General features: G+C 40.0%; 2 protein-coding genes across 2 annotated transcripts in view; one reads left to right on the top strand and one right to left on the bottom strand.

Moving 5' to 3' along the window:
* COL4A1 (collagen type IV alpha 1 chain) overlaps positions 1 to 17,667 on the bottom strand; it is a 142,614-nt gene extending 124,947 nt beyond the window's left edge. Inside the window, exon 1 of the mRNA XM_026707637.2 lies at positions 17,454 to 17,667. Coding sequence (XP_026563422.2) covers positions 17,454 to 17,540 — 87 coding nt within the window. The 5' untranslated portion in view covers positions 17,541 to 17,667. The remainder of the gene's footprint in view (positions 1 to 17,453) is intronic.
* Positions 17,668 to 17,713: 46 nt separating this feature from the next.
* The window catches only part of COL4A2 (collagen type IV alpha 2 chain), a 164,385-nt gene continuing 158,084 nt past the window's right edge, over positions 17,714 to 24,014 (top strand). The window contains exons 1-3 of the mRNA XM_026707722.2: positions 17,714 to 17,881; positions 18,342 to 18,420; positions 18,581 to 18,641. Coding sequence (XP_026563507.2) covers positions 18,377 to 18,420; positions 18,581 to 18,641 — 105 coding nt within the window. The 5' untranslated portion in view covers positions 17,714 to 17,881; positions 18,342 to 18,376. The remainder of the gene's footprint in view (positions 17,882 to 18,341; positions 18,421 to 18,580; positions 18,642 to 24,014) is intronic.

Genomic DNA, 24,014 nt, shown 5'->3' with positions numbered 1-24,014 from the left:
CCAAAAGAAGTCACTGGTTAAAGAGAAGCATTTTCTTAGGAAAGTGGGAATGCTAGAGCATCACATTTAGACACATTATGTAAAAATCTAGCTCTTTTGAAAAGTCTAAAATGTTGGGAAAGGTGGAAAGAAAGAAAAAAAGGAAAAGGAAAAGGAAAGAAAAAGAAAGAGGGTGGCAAGGTGGACAGATTTCATTACAGAGGCAGTGGGTATAGCATTGGAAACCTGAAGTGCCAGGTTGTGGGTAGATCATCTTGGAGGTCTACCTATGTATAACTAAGAACTAAAACTGACTTGATGGCATTTAATCAACTAGTCAATCAATCAAGTAAGAAGGTAACATGTCTGCTTTTATGTCTTGGCTCAGTTCTATCTCAGACAATATCCCTTCATATAGTTTTTTTTGGGGGGGGGGGGGTACTAATAAAGGAAGGATTTTTTATTTTCTCTAAAGTTATTTTGTCTTTTGGTTTCTTATTTACTCTTACTCCTAGAAAACACTTAGTTCTACTCTTTAGCCTTCAGGTAGTCCGATGTCACCTCCAGCAAAGCACACCATCCCCACTGGAATCTGTATCATTGATATCACAATGTCTCTGGTTAGATTTCCAGTGGCCACTAAACCCAAGATTATTTATTTCACAACTAAAAATATTAATAGTTGATATAGTTAGACATTCTAGCAAGATTTATCAAAATACTGAAATATATAATGTAGTCAAACTTGAATATGAAAGGATCATGCTGAAAGATATGAAGGCTGGAGCATGTGGTTAAGATAAAGGATGATCTGGGTTGATGATTGCAGGAAAGTTTTGAGCAAGCAATACAACTGCTCAGATCCTAGAACTGGTTGATATCTTCTTTGCAGTAACCAAAGGTTATTGAATGAGCAATCTACCATTTGACCGTAATGGTAAAATTCACAAAACAAGCTAAACAAAAATGAAACCAGCACATTACTTTAAATATAGCATATAAACCAAGCCTCCAAGGTATAAAAATTGTATTTTGGTGGCAAAAATTAGATGGTGTACAATCTAGACAGCACTCACTAACTATGAATTCTTCTTGGGAACTATATTAAAAAGGGAGGCAAAGAATTCCACAAATCCAAGAGTTACTTTTTTTTAAAAAAAGTGTTTTTACAAACTTAGTTAAATGTAAGTCTTAAAACCACTGGTTTCTATATGTATATTTCTAACAATAGGAAATTTGTTTTCAAAAAAAGGAGGTTTCTTTTTTTAAAAGATAAAATATTTCCAAACTAGAGAGTAAAACCTCCATGTATAAATTTTAAAAATCAAAGATAAGAAAAACATTGTACATAAAATGCAAAAGAAGGAAATTACATCTCTCTTAAGTCCCATTTTGATAAAGCTTGAGATAACACACAAAATAATGAGCATGCTTATTGCCAAATTTAGCTTTGCTACATTGTTAAAACTTCAGATCTCCCCTGAGATCATTTATTTATGTCTCCTCGGGCATCTCTTCCCATGTGCCGGAAATGGATATGTAAGCCAGGATGGAGATCTGATCCAGTGTGATTCCTATGACCCATCACTTCCTCTAGTCTATCTGTGTCAAAGTTGCGGATGGGAATGCCAAACTAAATACATTTGCTCTTGGAAAAAGTACTTATTTGATATGTTTAAAAGCAAAAAAATTATAATCCTGGCTCACTTTGTCAGGGCAACATTCAGAGGACTTACTGGTAGGAGTAGGAGGAAGTCTCAAAAACCTTTGGAATGCTATACATGGCAACATACAGTACAGGTCACAAAGAGTATAAAGTGGCTCTCTCATTAAGCATTTTAAAAAATAAGACAGAAATAAAGATGAAATTCTGGGGAGGTGTACAGATAAAGGAATTTGATGTAAGATTTATTGAATGTTTCCAAACTACATTTCACAAGTAACATGACAGGGTCTGAGAAGAATAGTGCTCAGTATGGAGCTGCAGTAAGTGAAATGCTTGTTTATTTATTTGACAATATTTATATCCTATCTCAATCCATCAGAATTCTGAGCAATGACATTCCTACATGTATTGGAACCACAGTGTTAAAAAAAAAACTAAAGAGAAATCTCCAAGGTGTCCCATGACTAAAATCAGGGGTGGGATTCAAATTTTTTAACAACCGGTTCTGTGGACGTGGCTTAATTGGTGGATGTGGCTTGGTGGTCATGTTATTAGCTGGGCCTGGCCAACTCAATATCACTCACATCAAGGCACCATCTCCTCGCCTGGCCTCTCATGACTGTGGGGATGCTGCAACAATAAGTGTGAAAAACTGTCATAAGTCACTTTTTTCAGTGCCATTGTAACTTTGAATGGTCACTTCACACAAGCAAAGTACCAGCAAAGGAGGGGAAAAAAACTCCAGAGAAGTTCCTGAGACAGGAAGACTAGTCCTGCCAAGAACGTAATAAGGGTTAACGGAGAGGCAGTTTCTGTAAGCAACATCAGAATGTTTCCTTCCTGCCTTCCTTATAGGATTAGGCCAGTAATTTCTTCTAACAACCGATTCTCCGAACTGCTTAGAATGTTAATGACTGGTTCTACCAAATAGGTGTGAACTGGTAGAATCCCACCCCTGACTAAAACTATCTTTAAGGACCAAGTGCCTGCTGAAGTACAGCTCTGCTTAGTTTCCCTGTTTGGAGAGGGTCCTAAGAAGAGGGAGTGGCTTCTGAGAATTTTGGGTCCATCTCCCATTACACCTCGAAGAGGGAAGACCTACTACAACCTTTCTCCTTATGCCCAGACTGAACAGGCAAATTTAGTTCTGGCAAGACATTACCTGTTACACCCAGATTCTGTACCATTGAGGGCTGTAAAGATAATAAGTAGCAGTATTATGGCTGCGGTGGTGCAGTGGTTAAAATGCAGTACTTCAGGCTAATTCTGCTGAGTGCCAGGGGCTCAAATTTTCCCAGCTCAAGGTTGACGCAGCCTTTCATCCTTCCACGGTCAGTAAAATGAGGAGCCAGAGCATTGGAGGCAATATTCTGACTCGGTAAATCACTTAGAGAGGGCTGTAAAGCATTATATGAGCGTTATATAAGTTTAAGCTCTGTTGCTATTGCTATTAATTCAACCCAGAAAGCTAAGGGTAACCAATCATGAAAAGCTGGCACAGAGTCTCTCTTCATCCCCCCCACTTATACTAAAGAGAATCAAGGCAGGGCAATCTTCAGTTACTTCTTCATTTCTCTTGTCTATTAAGTTGATATTAATGCAATCTCAAACATCTAAGTTGATATTTACATAATGGTTACAGGTAGTCCTCATTTAATTCCCATCTCCATACTTGTCTACAAAAGTCAAATGATGCTCAGGGCAAGAGCTGCTGCTGCTAGGGTAGACAGAAACCAAGAGTCTAGATGAACCCCAAATGCACAGATCACCTCTTTCTGAGGGAGCAATGAGCCACAGAAAGCACCTTGGAAGAATTGTTTTTTTAAAAAGTGTATTTTAAGCCCAGGAAACAGAGGGCGCATGAGAAAGAAACTCAGACCTAACTCCACCCTCAGTCCCAGAAAATAGATCTAGCACATGGATGGGGATATCTGAATTACAGGATACCCCTTTCTTAGGTTCCACAAGATCAAAACTGCCAACATTGGGCTCTGCCCACATGCCATATAGCACAGAGCAAATATGGGCAACCTTTTCTGCTAAAACAACTGCAGAAGGGTCCAGGGAACATCAAACAGCCTCCTGCCTGATCTGTGGATGTAGTTACTTATTTATATAACTGCCAACCGACAACAAACCTTCATTACAGTCGTTATGCCAGAAAACACTGCATAAGAACACATGCAGTATAGTTATGGAAAGCTTAAAATAATAATAAAACAATAAAAATATTAAAAAAAACAAGAATAAACAACTCTTAGTTCCCCGAAAGTAACACATCCCTCACATAAATAAACACCTTCTCCAGTCACACACTACTCCCAAATTTATGGGAAGGTTTTCAAGGCTTTTTTGAATGCTGCCAGGTGTCTACGGAAAAGATGTTTCACTACTGTATATAAGCTTCGGTATGATTTCTTACCAGTATCAGTTGTGTTTTGGTTTTCCTGCTACTAGGCATCTTTTTAGGCTTCTTGGTATAAACCAAGGAGCTCTTTGGGATTGGCAATTGAGTAGAGGCCATAGTCTGGCAATCTTATCCACCATAATCTTCGCCCAGGATTTGAAGGTTGAAATTACCCAATTACCCAATGTTGAAATTAAAACTTCAACATCAGTCCTGAGATGAGATGTTGATGCTTGTAAAGGACCAGTAGTATCCATCTATGTGGTTGATGCCCCAGCAAGAATCTTAACAGGCTACCTTCCTAGTTCAGGCTACAGGCTACCTTCCTAGTTCAGACTTTCACAACTGGTCATCTCTGGAGCAGTGCTCATGGTGCAACTGTTATAAAAAATCCCATCAATCCTTTCACTCCAGCCATACTCTCATAGCTACTAGAGGACCTGAAACCCAACTGGGAAAATGCTTACTATTGTCCAGCCAACTCTTAGATGCACACTTATCCACCATCATGTCATGTGGTCTAATTCTGCACAAGCCTGGTACAACTCTCCCTGTTTTGTTCTACTTCAACATCTATTGTTCATCTCCATTTGTTATGTTGGCAAAAGCTAATTGTAACAGCAGTTGAATGAAATCTGTACCACCATAAAGATACAATCTGTCTCAAGTCAAGATTAACTTCTGGTGACTTGATAGGTACATCCGTATAATATAGAAGTTTGCCATTATCTCCTTCTAAGGATTATTTTTAACTTCCCAGTCCAAAGTTGGGATATCCTAATGGTGTTCCATCTAAATATTAATCAGTTTTAGACTTAGGTTTTTTGGGGGACACTGTTTTTGTTGTCTCTTTTAGTTCACCCAAGATTGGCTGGCCTATCTCTGTTATAGAGGAAGGAAACTATGGTGATGTATTTCAGACAAAAGCATATTTGATGCCAAAAGATTTATTGGTTAAAAAAATTAACTAAGGGAGCAGCGGAAGGATATTACAACATTCCTGGTATTTTTTTCAGAGTAACTTACATAGATAAAGATTTTATAAAGCAAGCTAGATGCAGACTTACTGTATATTCAAAAATTACCTTAATTAAGAAATGATATTGGGTATACTGATATTTATCGGCATAAAAAAAATATTAAAATTGGATTTTATATATGAGGCACATGCAGTCAAACTTTTTTGGGAATAAGGGATACAATTAAAAGATACCAAAAATATTGTAGAGAAAAATAGATGGACAGTAGTTTATGTTAAGAATAGAATACTGAATATTAGTATTAATACAAACACAACCATGTATTATCAAATCCTGGTTGGGTGAGGGTAGCAATGCCTGAGATCTGACCTCCTGATTGTTGAAGCCTGCACAAACATTGATGCCAGGACCATTAGATAGAGATTACATCGATTTGGTGGCAACTAGGAATACTGTTCATGTGTGGGGTGGCTTTTATTGCCCTTATGTGACTTTGAAAATAGTTGAAGGATTCTGGTTCTTTTGCTGCACAGCACAGTACTTTTCTTGATCACCTGGAGCACATAGCTAGACCGGTATTGAAATCTACTAGGTTCATAGTGCTGGAGGACTTCAATGCTCTAGAGGAGGATCTGGTCTAGATTAGGAATTTAGTCCATCACGGAGTTTGTCACAAGTTATCTCAAGTCCAGCATACTTCATGGAAGCATTCTACATCCAATCTTCACTTCAAAGCAACTGATAGGTGAACTAAAAATGGAGAATGCTACAGGGTGTCCAAAAGCATGGTTGGATGATTCTGGCTCACCAGAAGCTAACTACTTTTTGAAATCCCTGCAGCTGGAAGAATTGTTAAATTGACCCACCAGAAGCCTTGTGGAGGGACTCTGGGGAATGTTTCGAGTTTTCTAGCAATCTCAAAGGCAGTTCCACCAAGTGCATAGATCATCTCAGGATCACTGGATCACTGAAATGATCCAGTTGGTTATGGCTTCTCTCACCCTCATGTCCCAAAGTCTCCCTTGATTTACTTCATCTTCATTTCAGGAAGATGAAGCAAATGAAGAAATACTCTAGACCAGGGATGTCAAACTTGCAGTATCATGGCAGCGTCACAAGACGTATCACGAGTTTGCTAAACTGGGTTTCCAGGGGAGCATGTGACACATCTGGCCTGCAGGCCATGAGATTGCCCTGCTCTAGATCATTGCTAGAGAAGAAACAGAAGTGAATTTGTTTGAACACAGGCTCAAGCTTGTGCTTGAACCTATAAAAGGGGCACAATGTACTTACTATTCCACCCTTATTGATTAGTGGGCAGTGCTACAGCAGCTCTGTTTAAGGTCACTTGTTCCTTTTTAGGCACCAAGACTCAACAAGATTTACCTACTACAGGCTGTTGCATTAGTTTGGGGCAATAAAAATGGGAAGGAAATTTTTACATAAAAATAATGCTTTATTTTTTTAAAAAAATAAAAAATAGCACTTCCATTATCCTTCCTTCATTTCTTGCACACATACCTTCTTGTTTGCCTCATTCCTGTGCAAAAAAGGTGATACAGTAATCACAAGTGAGTACTGATAGCAAAAATCAAGTCTTCCAGTCATTTGTGTACTTTATTTTCTTTCTCCACCCTATTTCCTTCCTCATAGCATCCTGTCCTTTGGGAGGAATCCTCTCAATAACCTTTGTCAATAACTACAAAGTAGACTTCCAGATGCTCTGCTCACTGAAGACTTTAAAAGACTTTAGCCTCTCCAAGTAGAGAAGTTTGTACCTCAGAGCAACGCAATTATATGAAGAGAATTTTTTCTGCTCTAGTTTTCTTGTTGGGTACCTCCCTTATCATGGGCCTATCTGCTCATATACAAGCCCAATTAGATGAGCTGCTGGTTTACCACACATTGACAAAAGATGCTACCCAATGAAATAAATGTGAGGACTGATTATTGATTGCCTAAAAATGAGTGAAGAGGAGTGGCATTAGATAAACCAGGCATCATAAATTTGGAGTAGCCTACATTGGAAGAAATGCTATATCCTGAAATAAATGACTATTGTTTGTACGCCAATTATAAACTGTATTTGTTTTCAATACTTTCCCCCTAAAAACTAGTGACTAATAGGAAACAATTTACTATAGCTGGGAAGACAATTTCATGAAGATGGTAGAACAAAGTAATAGTATCATTGATAAATCCAACCTTTATTCTTTTAAGTGGGGAAATTATTAATTTTTTTAAAGTTAAAGCTGCTTATGCAGTATATTAATTTATGATTATTTGAATCCTGCATTATTACATTAGATTAATCCAGTTATCTGGATTTGTATAAAACATTGGATCCTTAGCTATATTTGCACAGCATGTTAGGTTACAATGTAGTTTGTGCACATATCCAGCAACTAAAATTAGCATATGATTCAAAGTTTTATGTGTATCCAGGAAATTATAATAGTACTTAACTATTGTTAAAAATAATAGGGTGCTATACAAACTATCGATTAAGCAAACCAACCACATTTTAGCCAAACATGTATATCTGCCTGGGGAGCCTGTCTTGCAACGGCTGTAAAAATAATAACAAAATCATGGAACATGGAAGTTAAAAGTGGCCTTATAATTCAGCCAACTAGCTTAGTGTAAGAATCCATTCAATCTTCCCCCCGATAGTAGGGCAGAATGTTTCACTGTTTAACAGTTCTTCCCATCAGTTTATGATTACTTGGTTTGATTTCTTCATTTCTTTTTCCAGGGTCAGTTTGTCTTAAAGTGCTCCCATGAAAGAACACGGAGCTTTCCCAATATTCTGCTCTCAAATGACTAAGGGCTTATTCCCACGGTAAAGTCACCAAATGAAAATGTGTTTTTAGTAAGCTCAGGATGACATCACATTCCACAGTGAATTCCGTATACCATCATAAGCTCACATTCCACCACTTAAATAAAGCAGGACATACCAAAGGATGTCCCACAGCTAAAATGCTAAATGTGGACCAGAGTAAAAGAATATTGACCAAAAGCCTGCTCTAGATATACCTGGAAAAACAATCAGACCCCCAAACTTCTAATTGTCATAGTGATAAATAATACAAAATTTAGCTACAATCCTGGCCCTAATTACAAACTGTTCTAAACACTTGCTGTACCTACTAACCAGTTCAAATGTAATTTACTTTCTAATACATGTGTTGTTAGATTAGTTGTCTGAAATTGAAAAGCCAACATGAGCGGAGTTCCAAGGAGATGAAATCTCAACCATGCAAAATTTTATCTGCTCTGCCAAAGAAATAGAGATTGGATCAGATTCAGTATTTGGATTTCAACGATGGAAATTGTTGCTGCTTTCAGAGTGTGGATTCTTTCATGTCTGTTATGTTCAAAAGGAGCCAAGTACATCAGGATGTGAAACAGAAAAATCAAGCATTAACTGAGGAACCTAGAGTTTTTTTTTTCAGATTCTGGGATCCTACTCTTTTAATAAGATTGTGTCTAGATGATCAGGCAGCCATTGAATGAATAACTGCTTCCTTCTAAGGATAGAAACTAGAATAACATGCCATAAACAGTCCACTGAAATAAATGGAGTCATGGTTTGCTGTTACTGAAATGCTGTTATTGAACAGTATCTCTACCTCTGAGCGTTTTACATTGGAAGAAATTCTAGAAACCTAAAGTATAGTTTCATATATTTTTAAAAGTTTTAATCTTATTTTATTCTGTTTTAATGTTTAATGTTATTGATTAAACATCACCCAGAGCCCTGTTATTGAGAGACGAGCAATTAAGAAGTGAAATAAAATAAAATAAAATAAAATAAAAGGGTCCTATTACATTAGGGAAAATCTCCCTGGAACACAGAGAGTTCCCAGTCTAGAATTTAAGCACCAGCTAAACCCAGCCTAGGGCACAGAGAGTACAAGTCCAGTCAATGGTTAGATGAAAAAGTAGACTGCATAGGATTTGGGTCCTCTTGAGAAGCAACTTTGTAAGCTGTTGTTCAAGTTGGCTCTCATTCTTATGGCATACCTCAAACTTAGCTTCATATCATAGCAGCAACTGGGTCCTAGGTAGTCAAAGAGCATTCGGACAGTGGCTGCAGGCTAGATGCTCTTTGATCTGAAATACTCAATTTTGGCTTTGGTCAAACTGCAGCAACAACCTATCTGGAGATGGCTGTAGTTTCTGGTTGGCAGCATTGGCTAGGCGTTCCTCAAGCATTCATGAATAGTGCCTACCTTTTTCTTTAGCTAAAAGGTATAAAATGCGTGTTCTCTTTGGTATGATCCCAACTGACCAACTAAGTGGTGGGGTTTATCATGCCTCATGGTCAGGCCGGCTCAATTAGCATGGGATCCTTAGGATGTGAGTGAACAAACCATCTCAATTCCAGAAGTCTAGGTAGAAAAGTTCACTGGACAGTGTCCTATCTCTGATCTCGACTTAAAAGTTCCTGTTTATCAGAGGCTTAAAATATTTGAAATGTTCCTAATGTGAAAAACAGCATTATTCCTCTATAAGGCAGTCAGGAATATTAGCGAATGCTGCTTGCTCTATGGAATTGCAGGTAAGAAATTGGAAGTTTCAGAGATTACAATGAAAAACATTTATGCACAGCCTCGGAGATTAATGAGAAAGAATACAATTAATATTTACATAAATTCAAATATTATTTATTATTTATGCTATTGTCTTTAGAACAAATTTTGGAAAATATTTGGCTAACAGAATGTCAATTTAAAATAAGAAATTATATGACAACCTAAATGAAAGAATAAACAAATTTTCATTTAGGAGTCCTGTAGCATCATAACCTAGTGCTCTGTAATAAGTTATAAAACATATGCAAATTTATTTGAGAATCAGGTCTCTTACTCCCAGTAATCCTTGCTTCTAAATTTTTAGGTTCAGCAAACCTTGCCCCCAATACTAACAGCATTTCTATATCACAATAAGTTAGAATTTCCTTGAATTCAGGTGCACATTGCTGAATCGTTTCTGCTTAATTCTTCCTGCAGCTAAATAATTTTTTTAAAAGCCATCTCCATTGTTTAATTCATTATGATATAATGAACAGAATCCCAACAAGTCAAGAATTGGAAACAAAAAGCAAACCACAGCTTCTGACTCAAGAGGAGAATATGCTTTAGGAAGAGCTTTTGTAATAAGAGCTTTTGTAGTGCTAAAGGAGTCATCAATAGCTAATTCATTCATGACCAGCCAAAATCTCTGGAAATGCATTTCGCACCTAAATTGATCTGTAGAAATACATATAAAAATATTTTGCTGATTTGAAAAATGTCATAGGGCTTGATAGGAATGCAAGCAATTTTGCAAAGAATTATTATGGTTTGTAGCAATAGAACTTAGACTTACATACCCAGCCATTGTGTTTTGCAGCACTCTCTCAGCAGCTTACAAACGTCAGCATATTTCCCCCAACAATCTGGGTCCTCATTTTAACAACCTCGGAAGAGTGGAAGGCTGAGTCAACTTTGAGCCGGTCAGGATCAAACTCCTGACTGTGGGCACAGCTAGCCTGCAATACTGCATTCTAACCACTGCGCCATCCTTATTGGTGCTAGTTGTAATGAGCCCTTTCACATATCTAATGATTCTGTGATTTTTACTCCAAGCTCTTTCATATTGTTTTTCAGATTATTACCCTTTAGAAAAATAAAACATTAATAGTTAAGTTAGCAACTCAAGACCATAAATTGAATTTATACAAAGACTGTTTCATTTATAGATACCAACGAATGATTTAATATTGATATTGGAATATATGCAGCAATATGGCTCTGTGACAAGTTTTTGGGTCAATTAATGCAACATTCAGATGCTGACATAGAACTTTAACAGACTAAAAAAAGCAATACCTTTACTAAATTTAATGAGATTCAACACTACACAAAAAATTAAATTTCTGTGACTATACATCAGAGAATTATAAAGTTCTGCGGGTAGTCCTTGACTTACCCGCACAATTGGAACCAGAATTTCACTTGCTAAAGAATGTGGTTATTAAGTGATTTGCACCCATTTTTATGACAGTTTTTGCCATAGTTGTTAAGCAAATCATTGCAGTTACGAGAATTTTGTGGTTGTTAAGCAAATCCTGCTTTCCCAGTTGTTTGTCAGAAGCTGGTTGGGAAGATTGCAAATGGTGATCATATGACCCCTGAAAGCTGCAACTCTGGCAAATATAGGCTTGGTTGCCAAGTGCCCAGACTTGATCACGTGACTGTAAGGATGCTGCAATGATCGCGAGCACAAGGAATGGTTGTCAGTCACTATTTTCAGTGTTGTTTTAATTTTGAAAGGTGACTAAACAAATGGTTTTAAGTTGAGGACTACCTGCATTTTAAATTAACCAGTCACAGAAACGTAACTGGGAGACAAGAGGAAAAGTCATAGCCTATGCAACAATCCGATAAATGAAATTTGAGTCTGAAGGAGGGGAGGTGGTAAAAGCATCTCAAAACAATTTTTTCCTAGTTTTTGGGAAAGTAAAATGAAAGGAGGGAAATGTATTTTCAGACTTGCAAGACACTGTTAATGTAATCTTACAATAAGGATAAAGCTAGTAATCTTGGTAGTGCTTCTTGTCTGGACTACCTTGCAAGGCTAACACGAAAGCCTGAAGACTAGTTGCATTTTTGGCTATCAGGGTAGCATCATCGGCAGAGCACAAATTATTGATATTGATATAATCAGCAAATAGGTTAAATAAATAAAGGGGAAGTATATAAGCCTTGTCGTGCTCCTTTGACATCCTGCAGCCAGTCTGTTTTGCCACATGCTGACTATTGTTTTTGATACTTATATTCCGTTTAAGGTTTAACGGGGATTTTTAGTTTTTTTCAAATGTTAAAATGCATGCAGTTATTTACAATCAATTAATGAAACACTAAAATTTCAAGGATATTTCAAATCCCTTGGTTTTTTTTTTCACTTTTCCCCCCCAGTATTTTACTTAGCTTGTTATTCTTTTTTCTTGTCTGGTTAAGATGTTCAATAATACATATGAGAATAAAAAGAATAATTTTACTGAAATAAAGTAAGATTGTCAGGTGTTATACTAGGAGGTCACTGCTAAAATGACCTTTTCTACCTCCAGATAATCTATATTCAATTTGCCTTCCCCTGACCCCTACAAGGAAAGATAACTGAGCAGGCTATGGTGGAGGAATGTGATGGACAACGTAGATATTTAGACCCTTTTCAGCTACCAGGTCAAAAACTTCTACAGGTAGTTGACTTATAGCCCCAACTGAACCCAAAATTGCTATTGCTAAGCAAGACAGTTGTTAAGTAAATTTTGCCCCATTTTATGACCTTAAGTGAATTTGGCTTCTGATTGACTTTGCTTGTCAGAAGGTCTCAAAAGATTCTCACATGATCCTGGGACATTGCAACTGTCATGAATCAATTGCAAAGCATCTGAATTTTGGTCATATTACTATGAGGATGCTGGTTGTAATGTGAAAAATGGTCATCTTTTTTCAGCACCGTTGTAATTTTGAATGGTCACTAAATAAACTATTGTAAGTTCAGGACTACCTGTACTTAGCACTGAGACAGCTAACATATGGCCCTTAGGTATTACCGAATAACAATTTCTAGAAGTTCTAACAAAATTTTCTGGTGATTATATTTCAATATATAGAGAGACAAAGCTCTCCTATTCATTTCCAAGTATTAGTTGTAGCAAACATAAATACAGATTTTTTTTCTGTCCTTCTTGTATATATGTATATAATTATCTAAATCTATTATTTCATTTATTCTTTAATATTTCTATGCCACTTTCTAGGACTTCTCTTCTAGATCCTTTTGGATTGACATATTAAGTTTATTATGGGAGATCTCAAATAACCAAGTCCTGAAGTGATCCTGTGGAGCAGTGGTTCCCAAAGTGGGCGGTACCGCCCCCTGGGGGGCGGTAGGATGCCTTAGAGGGGTGCTAAGAGGCGGAAGGGGGGTGTTTGAGGCCCTGCAGGGTCACCCCATTGACTGTGCACCACTCCGGAGCCGGCACCTCAAATGCAGCAGCTCCGATGCACTGCTTTGTAATGGGCTCCAGGAGGAGGAGGAGGGGATGGAATAGAGTACATTAAACTTGAGCGTGCTGCACAGGCGCTGCAAGAGCAATGAACAGCCATGGAGGCGGCTGTGATGGGGCCTGGAGGGTGCGCACAAGAGGAGAAGGAGGGGAGAGGGAGGAAGGAAGCCTCCGCCACGGCTTGCACTCATTCCTCAGCCAACCTGGATAGAAGCCAACGATGTTTCAATGTGGAAAAGGGCCTCAGTCTAAACTAGGCCTCATTTCAATCTGATGCATCTGGTCTCTCTCTCTCTCTCTCCCTCCCTCCCTCCCAGACTGGCTTTGCTCTACTTTCCCAATGTGCCTGTGGCGCCAGCATGGATGGATGGATACAGAGAGAGAGAGAAAGACAGGTAGGTAGGTAGATAGGTAGGTAGATAGATATATTGGTAGATAGGTAGGCAGGCAGGCGAGCAGGCAGGAAGACAGACAGACAGACCTTTTGGATGGATGGATAGGTGGGTAGGTAGGTAGATAGATTGGTAGGTAGATAAGTAGGTAGGTAGGTAGATAGATATTGGTAAGTAGGTAGGTAGGTAGACAGAAAGACAGACAGGCAGGTAGGTAGGCAGGAAAGCAGGCAGACAGACCTTTTGGATGGATGTATGGATGGATAGACAGACAGACAGACACACAGACAGAACGCAACAGCAGTGACACTTTAGGAAAGCAAAGCAAAGCTGCTGCCGGCTCTAGAGCGCTGCAACAGTCAATGGGATGAGCCTGCAGTGCCAGCACCTCGAACGCCCCCCTGCCACCTTTTAGCACCCCTATGCCAGCCCCCTTGGGGGTGCTAAGAGGAGGCAGGGGGCATTCAAGGCGCCAGCACTGCAGGCTCACCCCATTGACTGTTGCACTGGAGAGGTGCAAGCGGCTCAATTGAGTGAGCCTGTGGAGCCGGCGCGTCAAACGCAGAAGTGGCATATTGAGAAAGTAGAGCAAAGCTGCCTGCCCTGGGCTTCCTCAACTCTACCCTGCTCCAGGAAGAAGGGAAAAGCACCACCCTCTACAACCTGAGTGCCCCAAGAGGGGGGGCAGCTTGAGAGGCTGATCCCTGGCACGAGGGGCACCCTGTGAACTTGCTGTCAAGCATGGCAACTACAAAGAGGGGCAGGCTTGGCTGAGCAGGATCCTGGATATTGGCATGTGGTCAAAGTGCCCCTTCCTCTGCCTCCCCCTAGGTCTGGGGTCTGCAACCTTAAATGCTCAAAGAGCCATTTGGACCTGTTTCCCACAGAAAACAAAACACTGGGAGCCCCGAGACATGGGTGGACATGGCAACTCAATGTCACTCCCACTGAGTCACATGACCCCCCAGGTTTTGTGGTTTTCTGTGTTTTCTATGGGGAACAGGTTGCTCTCTTTCTTTCTTCCTCCCTCCCTCTCCCATCTCTATCTTTCTCCCTCTATCTCCCTCTCCCTCCTTTCCTCCTTTTCATCTCTTTGTCTCTCCCTCTCCTTCTCTCCCTCTCCTCTAACTCTCTCTCTTTCTCTCTCTCTATGTCTCTTTCTCCCTCCTTCTCCCCATTCCCCACCCCCCTTCCCAACTCCCGCACCCAGGAAATAACTGTAAGGAAATTTGGCCACGCTCTTTCTGTTTCTGGAAAGATACAAAAATAAACCTTGTATTCCAAAAGTAGTGACAGTCAGGCTGTTACCTCACAGTGCTACGAGGTTGCTGCCTTAGATCGCTGCTGAATCCTTGCAAAACTGGCGAAGACAGAGAGAGGGGAGCAGACAGAGCTGAATTGAGCCGAATCTCTCTCCCTCCCTTTGTATCTCTCTGTATCTCACTCTCTTTGTAGAGTTTTCAAGGTGGGGTTTCTCACCTTGATTTGCACCTGGAAGCTGACTGGCATCTAAAGCAGTTTACAGGATAGACGTGTTTTACATGGGCAACTCTTGAAGAGCCCATTATTACCTGGGAAACTACTGGTTTAAGCTCCTAGAATCTAGATGGTCTTCAAGGGCAGAATCCTGAATATATTAAATAGTCCAATTGCCAAGTGATGACGGTCTGCATAACTGTCTGCAGTGTTTCCTGACCCAGAAACAATTGCTATGGGTACACTAGATACCATCATATTTGCTCAAGCAAGTGCCAAACACCCAGGAAAACCCTAAATCAGGAACAGCCTCTGTCCAGGGGGGCTTCAACGTTCTTCAGAAACAAAGAGACTATCTTTAGAATAGAGGGTTTCCATATCCACAGCCAATTTTTCTTTCAGGGTTAAGTCTGTTCTTCCTGGTCTAACAACCTCTAAGCATCAAGACAGTGCCTTTAGCACATCAGTTTTTGGGAAGCAATGGATATGTATGTATACTTCACCCCATGCTGATATATCACTCCCCCTGTGCTTCATGTAGGTATTAAAGGAAAGGAAGAAAATAGTTGAATTCTACAGCACACCATAACCAGGGTTGACTTCTTGAGTCACCAGGGTTGACTTCTTTCTGCCCAGAGCCACAAATTGGAACTTGCTATACAGGATGGAGAACCAATGCAACATTGTGCACCCTTCCCCAAATCTTGCAGCCTATCTTGCTGTTGATGGTATCAGATCCCTCTGATAAATAAAACAAGACTGGGGGCGGGGAGAGTTACTCTCCCTTTATCCCAGTCTTGTCAGAGGTCATCAAAGAGGGTCATAAAGGTATGTTCAGCCCTATGCCAGGGCCTGAACCCAGGCTGATATGCAATTAATCTGTTTCCTTCAGAAATCTCTGTACATTTTTTTTTATTTTAAATTATTGAGGTTATTTTCCTGAGGTTTGTAGATTTCTTCAGACATAGCAGAAAAAGATAAAGAATCCTTCTTTTAGACTGATATCTGCCAATCTGTGCCAATCAATCATAATTAGTGAAATCGAAAGGAACAGATTAACTATATTTTATTCTTCATCTCTTCTCCCTGGAGCACTCAGTAAAGCAGTTTCATATCGATTATGATGAAATTACCAGGGGAAGAATTACATACGATAGGATTAGAAAAAGGAAATTTAGGGGAAAAGACTGGCAAGCTAGAATAAAATTGTTTGGAATGACAACAAAGTGAACAAGATATCTGACATCTAGGTTCTTTCTTTCTAGCAAAGTAAAGATGGTCCAGAAATTTTAAATAATGGAAGCTTTTATGACCTTACAGGTCATATAAGCAACTGATGGAAGTGGTTGATTAAATTGAAAGTCTGCAGTACTTTGGAAACCATAGTTTCACTCAAATAAACAAAAACAAACAAATCTCCCAACCACAGTAAAACATTATCTTGACTAGGTAGACGTTTATAGAGTTATATGTACTTTATTCCTGATATAAATGTGGATTTAGAAGTTCCCATAAAATAAATAGTGAGATTACACTGTTCCATTTCTAATACTTCAATAAATCTGTGAGTGGGTTCACATATTATTAGACTACAATGTGGAGGGCTAGTTTAAGGCTCATTGTAGTTTGTAAACATGAGTAATTGATTTCATTCAGAAAAACGTCGTTTATTAACCATAAGTTACCATGAGTTTGGCATTTTTTTTAAAATGCAAAAATAGTCTGTGGGTGCCTTTGGTTCACTACAGAGGCATCTTAAGGACGTGTTCAAACAATGAATTTAAAGCAGACTTGAATAAATGAAATTGAACAGTAAATTAGCAAGTTGTCCAATTCCCCTGTGTTCCAAAACGAAAGTGGCTGCTTTCAAACACAGTAGAATAGAAGAGAATTCTTTATTGGCCAAATGGGATTGGACGCACAAGGAATTTGTCTTGGTGCAAATGCCCTCAAAGGCAATTTGTCTCACCCCAGAACGTTAATGCCAACAAACATTTATATCATAGCGGCAATTTATTTACTTACAAATGTAGTAAAGCCATTAATGCAAGCAGGGTTGCTATTCAAATAAAACGGACATTACTGATACAAATAAACCTACTGCTCCGGTGCATCCGGCATGCCGCCGACTCTTGCCTGAAAAACTGACACCAGGACTAGCAGCCTACGGGACGATGCCGGATTGCCCTGCCCTGCCTGCCTGCCTTCTGCATCGGGAGTAGCTTCTGAGGCGGCAGAAATCTGCCCCGAGAGAAAGAGACCTCCCACGAGTGGTCTGCTCAGTGGGGCGCTGCTGGGAATAGGAAGCAGACTGCTACTTGCCACCGGATTTGGGGAGTTCAGAAAACGCTTCTTCAAGATGTAATAGGAAAGGCTTGAGCCAAGGCTCGGAGGGTGTGGCGGCCCGATCCCGCTAACGGCCGCCGGCAGGGAAAAGCGGGAGAGAAGAGCCAAGCGAGCCATCCGAAGGCAGGTCGGCAATACTCACCCCCGCCGCCTCGGACCCCGGAACGAGCAGCAGCAGCAGCACCGCGAAGAGGAGCGCGATGCCCGGCCCCGCCAGCCTGCTACCCATCGTCGCAAAAAGCTCCGTCCGCCCCCACCGGTGTGCTCACACGTGCCCGTGCCCGTGCCCGGCGGGGCTGATACAGTCAGCCTCCTTTCCCGTGTCCCGCCTGGAGCGTCTCTAGCGCCGGAAAGGCGAGCTTGATTCTTGGGCCCCGCTTGTGGGCGGCCGCGGCCGCTCCCTTCCCCGCCTCTCTCCGCCCCCGGCCCCTGGGAGCCAGGAGCCGCCGAGGAGGAGTCGGCCGGTTTCCGCCGTCTCCCGCGTCCGTTCAAAGCCAGGAGTCCGTCGCGTCCGGAGGAAGGATGCGGGCTGGCCGAGCGGCAGCCTGAGGGAGCTGCGGTGACTGGAAGGTGAGTCCATACCTGCAAAGGGCGCGAGCCTTGACTTCGCCGCCCTCAGCTTTGAGCCCGCCTCGAGGGTCGCCTCTCTCGCTCCCTTCGTGCCCGCCCCCCCTCCCGACCCCGGGCGTTACTTTCACGTCTCAGGGCCCCGGGTGTGTCGTCGTCCGCCCCGCCCCGCGCTAGCCCGGTAAGCCACCTGAGGGAAAAAGTTCTTCCACCCGGCGTGTGGTTCCGGAGGGAAGCGGAGCTTTCTGAGGAATGGGGAGGGGCGGGGAATGTCCTCCACCATCGACAATGGGGATCTGTTTAGCCTCTCCGGGAGGAAAGTGCCGCTTAACTTGTCTCCGGCGACCCTTTGGAGGTTGCGCTAATCCCCCTCCTCTCTCCTCCCCACCTTCCCCGTGAAAAATGCCTGCCTCTGCCCGCCGCTAATGTCTCTTTCCAAGACTGTGTTCCCTTTGATTTCTAGGACCGTCCTCTTCAACGAGGAGAAAATAAGCAGACATGAAAAGTACTCCACACTTCAGTTTAGGATGCTGGACTAGGCAGTAAGTAGACTTATTTCTTTCTGCAGTTGCTTCCATTTTCACTGGCAGGGAAAGTATTGTTAGCATTTCTTAAAAGTGGCTGTAAGACATGCAAAACAGTAAGAGCCGGCCTGGCCATAAGGGGATGAATTGTAACTATTTCAATCTTGTCTTGGTACAGGGATATGCAAATTATGCTCCTGGTGGGATTGACTGTGCTTCTTCCTGCCTGTGTACAAGCTGTAAGTATATCATCACCATTTTTTAAAAAAATTAAAACAAAACGGTGAGGAACCTTTTTAGGGTTGCTTCCAAGTCAATCCAAATCTGTTGTCAAAGTTCTTCAACTACCTTTGCTGTTTTCCAGAAGTGCACTTTTTAGTATTATTTTTCTACTAAACAGTTTGATCTTCCCTCCCCATTTCTCTCTGTTCAGAAATATGGCTTAAAGTATGAATGCAAAGTATTTTTAATTTCAAACTGTAACTCACGTGAATTGATTTGTTTCATATATGTTTTAAAACAATAAGGAAAGTATCAGTCATGTTGGTTTCTAGACATTGCTTGTAATGTTTTTATGGAAATGTTAAAAATTGAACAACCCATATTTGCAGAATATTACAACCCAACTGAAATATCACAAGTTTTTTTTAATTCTCTAGGGCCCCTTCTGAAGCAACTCTTGAGTTAGACAAAGTCAGGCTGATATGAACCACTTTGAGGGTGTGTGCATGAATTATTGACATGCTAACAAGCCAACCAGAGTTTAGGCTGCAGTCCTCTGTGTACCTTGCCCACATGGTTAGTTTATGTATAGTTTATATTTTACACTAATCTCCAAAGCAAAATAAATAAATCATAATTAAGGTAATTATGGATTTGAATCTTTTGGAAATTCAGACAACAACTAGAAATATCTTCCTCTATTCACAAAATGCCTTATCCAGGTATTTATCCAGTTGTTGGATGACTAGAAGTGCTTTAGAGAAAATAACCCACTGGTCACCAAATATCTTCCATTTCTTTCTTTGGACTTCTCCCCTGTCCCACCCTTGTGGGACAGACATATTTTTTTAACAAGTAAAAATGATGGGTTCTGATCGCTTGGAAGTCTTTCTAAGTGTTCCACTTCCTTCAAGCAGGGGGAAATGGACAGAGACTGTGATTGCTGCTTGTTAGGGGACATAAGACCAACCAAGGAAAAGTTCATGAAAACAAAAAAGCTCTAGAGGGCATAGCAAATGGCCTTGAAGGATAGAAACAAGAGCTGCTGCCAAGGCAAAGATCAAACAAGGGGTCATGATCTCATCCCACAAAATAGCTTAAAAAACACGTCACACAAGCCCCTCCTATAATTACACAAAGATTGAGGGACAGAGGAGGGAAGTATATGTTTCAATGGAAGTAGTATTAGACCTTTAATCCATTGGTCTGTTAGTCTGGTCTGCCTCATGGAGCTGGCTGAAGCAGATAAACAAAGTGAGTGAAGTTTAGTTTAGGAGGCAGCTGCCTGGAGTCAGTCAGTAGTCATTGTGCATGAGTGAGCATCCATTTGGGGGTTGGGGAGGAACCTATGATAGCCATACAAATTGATGGAGTATTGGATTTGTACTCCGAGACATTGCAATAAGACCATTTGGAAAGTAATCCTGAATTTGTTTGGGCGCCTAAAATTTATTCGATTGGCCATTGTCCTGTTTTTTTTTTTTAATGTCATCTGTTTTTCTATAAAATAGGCTTTGTTGGAGAAAGTTATCGTGAGTTCTAGAGTGTGGTTTTTATTTAAAACTTTTCAAGTTTTTGTGCAAGTTACTGACCTGGTTTTCGGTTTTACCATTCTTGTGAGGCTCACCATGATATTTGATTGTTTGAGGAACCTGCTTATAAATTATTACTGCATCCTCTTTTTGTGAGGACCTTTCCCCAAACTTCCAAAACAGACTGCTAACCCAAAAAAGTAGAATTCTTGTACATTACAGACTTTTTAAAAAACGAACAATACGAATTAACAGGGAAGTTAAAAAGTACAAGAATAAAGCTAAATGTAGCATTAAAGTTTATATTATAGGGTCGATGTATATAGTCATTGTTTTCATCGGCCATTCAATCATAGCCCACTCTATGGATTTGTATATAGTAGAATGTATTTATTTATTTCAGAAAAAGAATTAAATTTGTTTACAGTTTGTTACATTGTAATTGGCTTCACTAAAAACATTGCTTACCAGTACATTTTGAGTTGAGCTAAAATAATATCTCTGCTTATTAATTTTCATTGCTTTTAATATATAGATAAAATATATTTTATATATTTATATATATATAAAATATAAATAAAATATATTTTTATAAACAAAATATATTTTATATAAGTTAAAATATATTTAAATTGTTTACATATATATATTAAAATGTTTATTGAAAAATAAAAAAATAAAGAAATTTTAGTGAAAATAAAGAGCTTTTTTTAAAAAAAGGCCACAAACAAAAAAGAAAACAAAGAAAAAAGATACATAACATACCTAAAACATAAGGCGTTTGCTTTTTTATGCAATAATAATATTAAGATATCTTTGAGAAAGATTATTCTAAGCAAGAGAGCTTCTATTCACCCCTGAACCCCTTCATAGTGCATTCATTCTTTGTATGCCACACAGAATCATTCAGAGTGATCCGGGTAGCCATATAAATAAATAAATAAATTCATGAGCCAAATGCTTCTTAATTTTCCCATCTGCTCATTTTAACCACATTATGAATGAAATGTAATGTGGCAATGAACCTTTATATGAATGCTCACAAGTTGATTTTGCTGGCCTTGCATATATCTCCTCATTCTCTGGCTAGTGTAAAATGTAAAAGGGGTTTCTCTCTAATAGTTGCATATGGAACTGAAAAACCTGAGCAAACAGGATCACCAACCATATACTATCCTTTCCTATAGCTCTACTATAGCACAGCTAGGATATAGGATGAATTAAAATTGCAAGTTTTTGTATGCTCATGTCCACGCAGGTGTGTGCACACACACACACTCACACTATTTTTAAACACTCAATTCAAATAGTAAATCTTGTATTTGAGCTGCATCTTGGAAAGCCTATATATTTCATTATTATTATTATTATTTTGTTAGATTTTTATCCTACTTTTTTTTACTACACAAGATGGCAAACATACATAATGCTGCTGCCTCCTCCCACAGCAACAACTCTGTGTATGAGAGAGAGTAACTAAAGTCACCCAGTCAGCCTTCATGCCTAAGAGACATGTAGAATTCACAATTTCCTAGTTTCTAGGCCAGCACTTTCACTGCTATACCAAGCTGGCTCTTTTGCAAATAAGTAATATAGCACTAACAGAATTTCAAAAACAGTTGTGAGACTTGACCAAATATGAAAATCTTACAAAATCTTATTCAGTTGTTTTAGCAACAGGCTGTCAGTAGCAAAATAAGGAGGGAACTGAACAGACCATTCAAATTACTGAAAGCTAGGTGGAAGAAGGACCATAGATCTGCTATCATGGCTCCATCCTAAAGACAGCAGATCAATGGTGGAATTCAAATTTTTTTACTACCGGTTCTGTGGGCGTGGCTTGGTGGGCGTGGCTTGGTAGGCATGCCTGGTGGGCATAGCAGGGGAAGGATACTGTAAAATCTCCATTCCTACCCCACTCCTGGGGGAAGGATACAGCAAAATTCCATTCCCTCCCCACGCCACTTAACCTGCTTTCCAGCTCCATTCTCCTGTGCAGGACAACGAAAGAAGACCCAGCCGATCAACTGGGACTTGGGAGGCAGAGAATAGATGGGGGCGGGGCCAGTCAGAGGTGGTATTTGCCAGTTCTCTGAACTACTCTAAAAGTTCCGCTACTGGTTCTCCAGAACTGGTCAGAACCTGCTGAATACCACCTCTGCAGCAGATGAGAATATGAAGTCAACCAAGGGCGAAAAGGATCCCTGTATCTTGCTTACTTGTCTGGATAAGAAGAAAAAGATCTCTTCCCAACCAAACCAGGACAGGGAAGTATTTTGAAAGTGCTAGTCTAATGGAGCATCACAACCAAAAACCCTTCTGTGCCTAGAAGGAAGCTCGAAGGAAACGGGGTGGGGGAATCAGTATGCCAGAGGAAGGTGTAGCCCGCTATTTTGATCCTGATGAAAGTGCCCCACTCTGCTATTACATGGTATGTGATACTGTGGGCTGCTAATCAGGTATAGCCAGTGTTTATAACGGAATTGATAAAGATTGATGCTGCATGTACCAAAACATGTACTCCAGGAACTGAAATAGATAATTAAAAGACACACAAGGAGATGGAGTATGGTTTCCATCTGCTGCAGAACATATATCTTTCTTTTGTTGATCATAAAGATATTAGGTTGAAGTGTTGCAAACACGAAAAAGTGACTTTAATTTCTTCATTTCATGGAATTGCAAATATTATGCAGATATTACAGATATTACAGGATCATAGGGTTAGAGGGACCTTGAAGCTAGTCAAATCTCCTGTCCAGTGCAGGAACTAAACAATAGTTATTTAGTAATCATATTTTTAAAATGTATAAAAATCTCTCTTTTTGGAATATCAGAACCTGGCTCCCATCAACCTGATGAAATAAGGATAGTTGTCCAAAGAAAAGTTGCACAATCTAGTGAGCAAGATTTAGTTTCTTCAGCAAAGGGCATTTCAAATTCCCTACACACCACATCAACAAAATAAGTATTTTGATCTTGTCAATAGCAGTGATGGAGCAGAGTCTTTTCATGAAAGAGGGATGCGTAGTATATGATATTGAATTCGTTTAGAATATATGCTTTTGAAAAGCAGTAGCTGAATGAATGCTGCAAAGATTGAAACGGACCATATAAGAGGCCAGAGATTACTATATTTGTACACAAGCTGCAGGATAATGATCTCAGAATGACTAATAGTTTAAAATGGGAATTTGAAGGAGAGAGAGAACACAAATCGGGAGCAGAAGAATGGAAGTTACACTGTGAATGCTGAAAAGGATTTTACTAGACTTTTGGCATATAAACCATAAAGTAGAGGAAAGGGTAGCAATCTAGGGTGGAAAAAAAACTCCAAAAGGTCCAAATGTTGAGATTCTGGATTTGTGTTAGACAGATGGAAATGCAAGAGAAAAATAGCTTTTTTATTCTGATATTTGTATTTGAGTTGCCATCTTCCTAAGAGATTTATCTACTGCCATTGTTAAGACCTTTCTTGGGTAAGATGAAGATATGTGGACATTGGCTAGTCTTCCACAACTCCTGATGGATTGGCACCACATGCCAAAATTTCTAGTGTTTATGGTAGTTGTGATGCTGAAGAATGTTAGACTGAGGAAAGTTAATGTAACTGCAGCACTGATTCCAGTTTTGTTGTGTTCAGCTAATTCTTATCAATATTGCAATACCTTAGAATTATTACATGTTGTCTTCTTGTATTACATGTTTTCTTCTTGTGGGACATTGGAGATTAGTCTTTTCTGTGCTGCCCTGACCATCTGGATCAGCCTCCCTGCTCCCCACTTCCCCGCCACCAAGATTTGGAGGGCCCACAGCTGCAGAGAGCTGTGAAGAGTGGGCTCTTCATCCAGGGATGGG

Source organism: Pseudonaja textilis, chromosome 1 (genome assembly GCF_049901715.1).
Source record: "Pseudonaja textilis isolate UNSWEBS1 chromosome 1, rPseTex1.2, whole genome shotgun sequence".
In the NCBI taxonomy this organism is placed as follows: Eukaryota; Metazoa; Chordata; class Lepidosauria; order Squamata; family Elapidae; genus Pseudonaja; species Pseudonaja textilis.
This window is presented reverse-complemented; position numbering and strand designations above follow the sequence as displayed.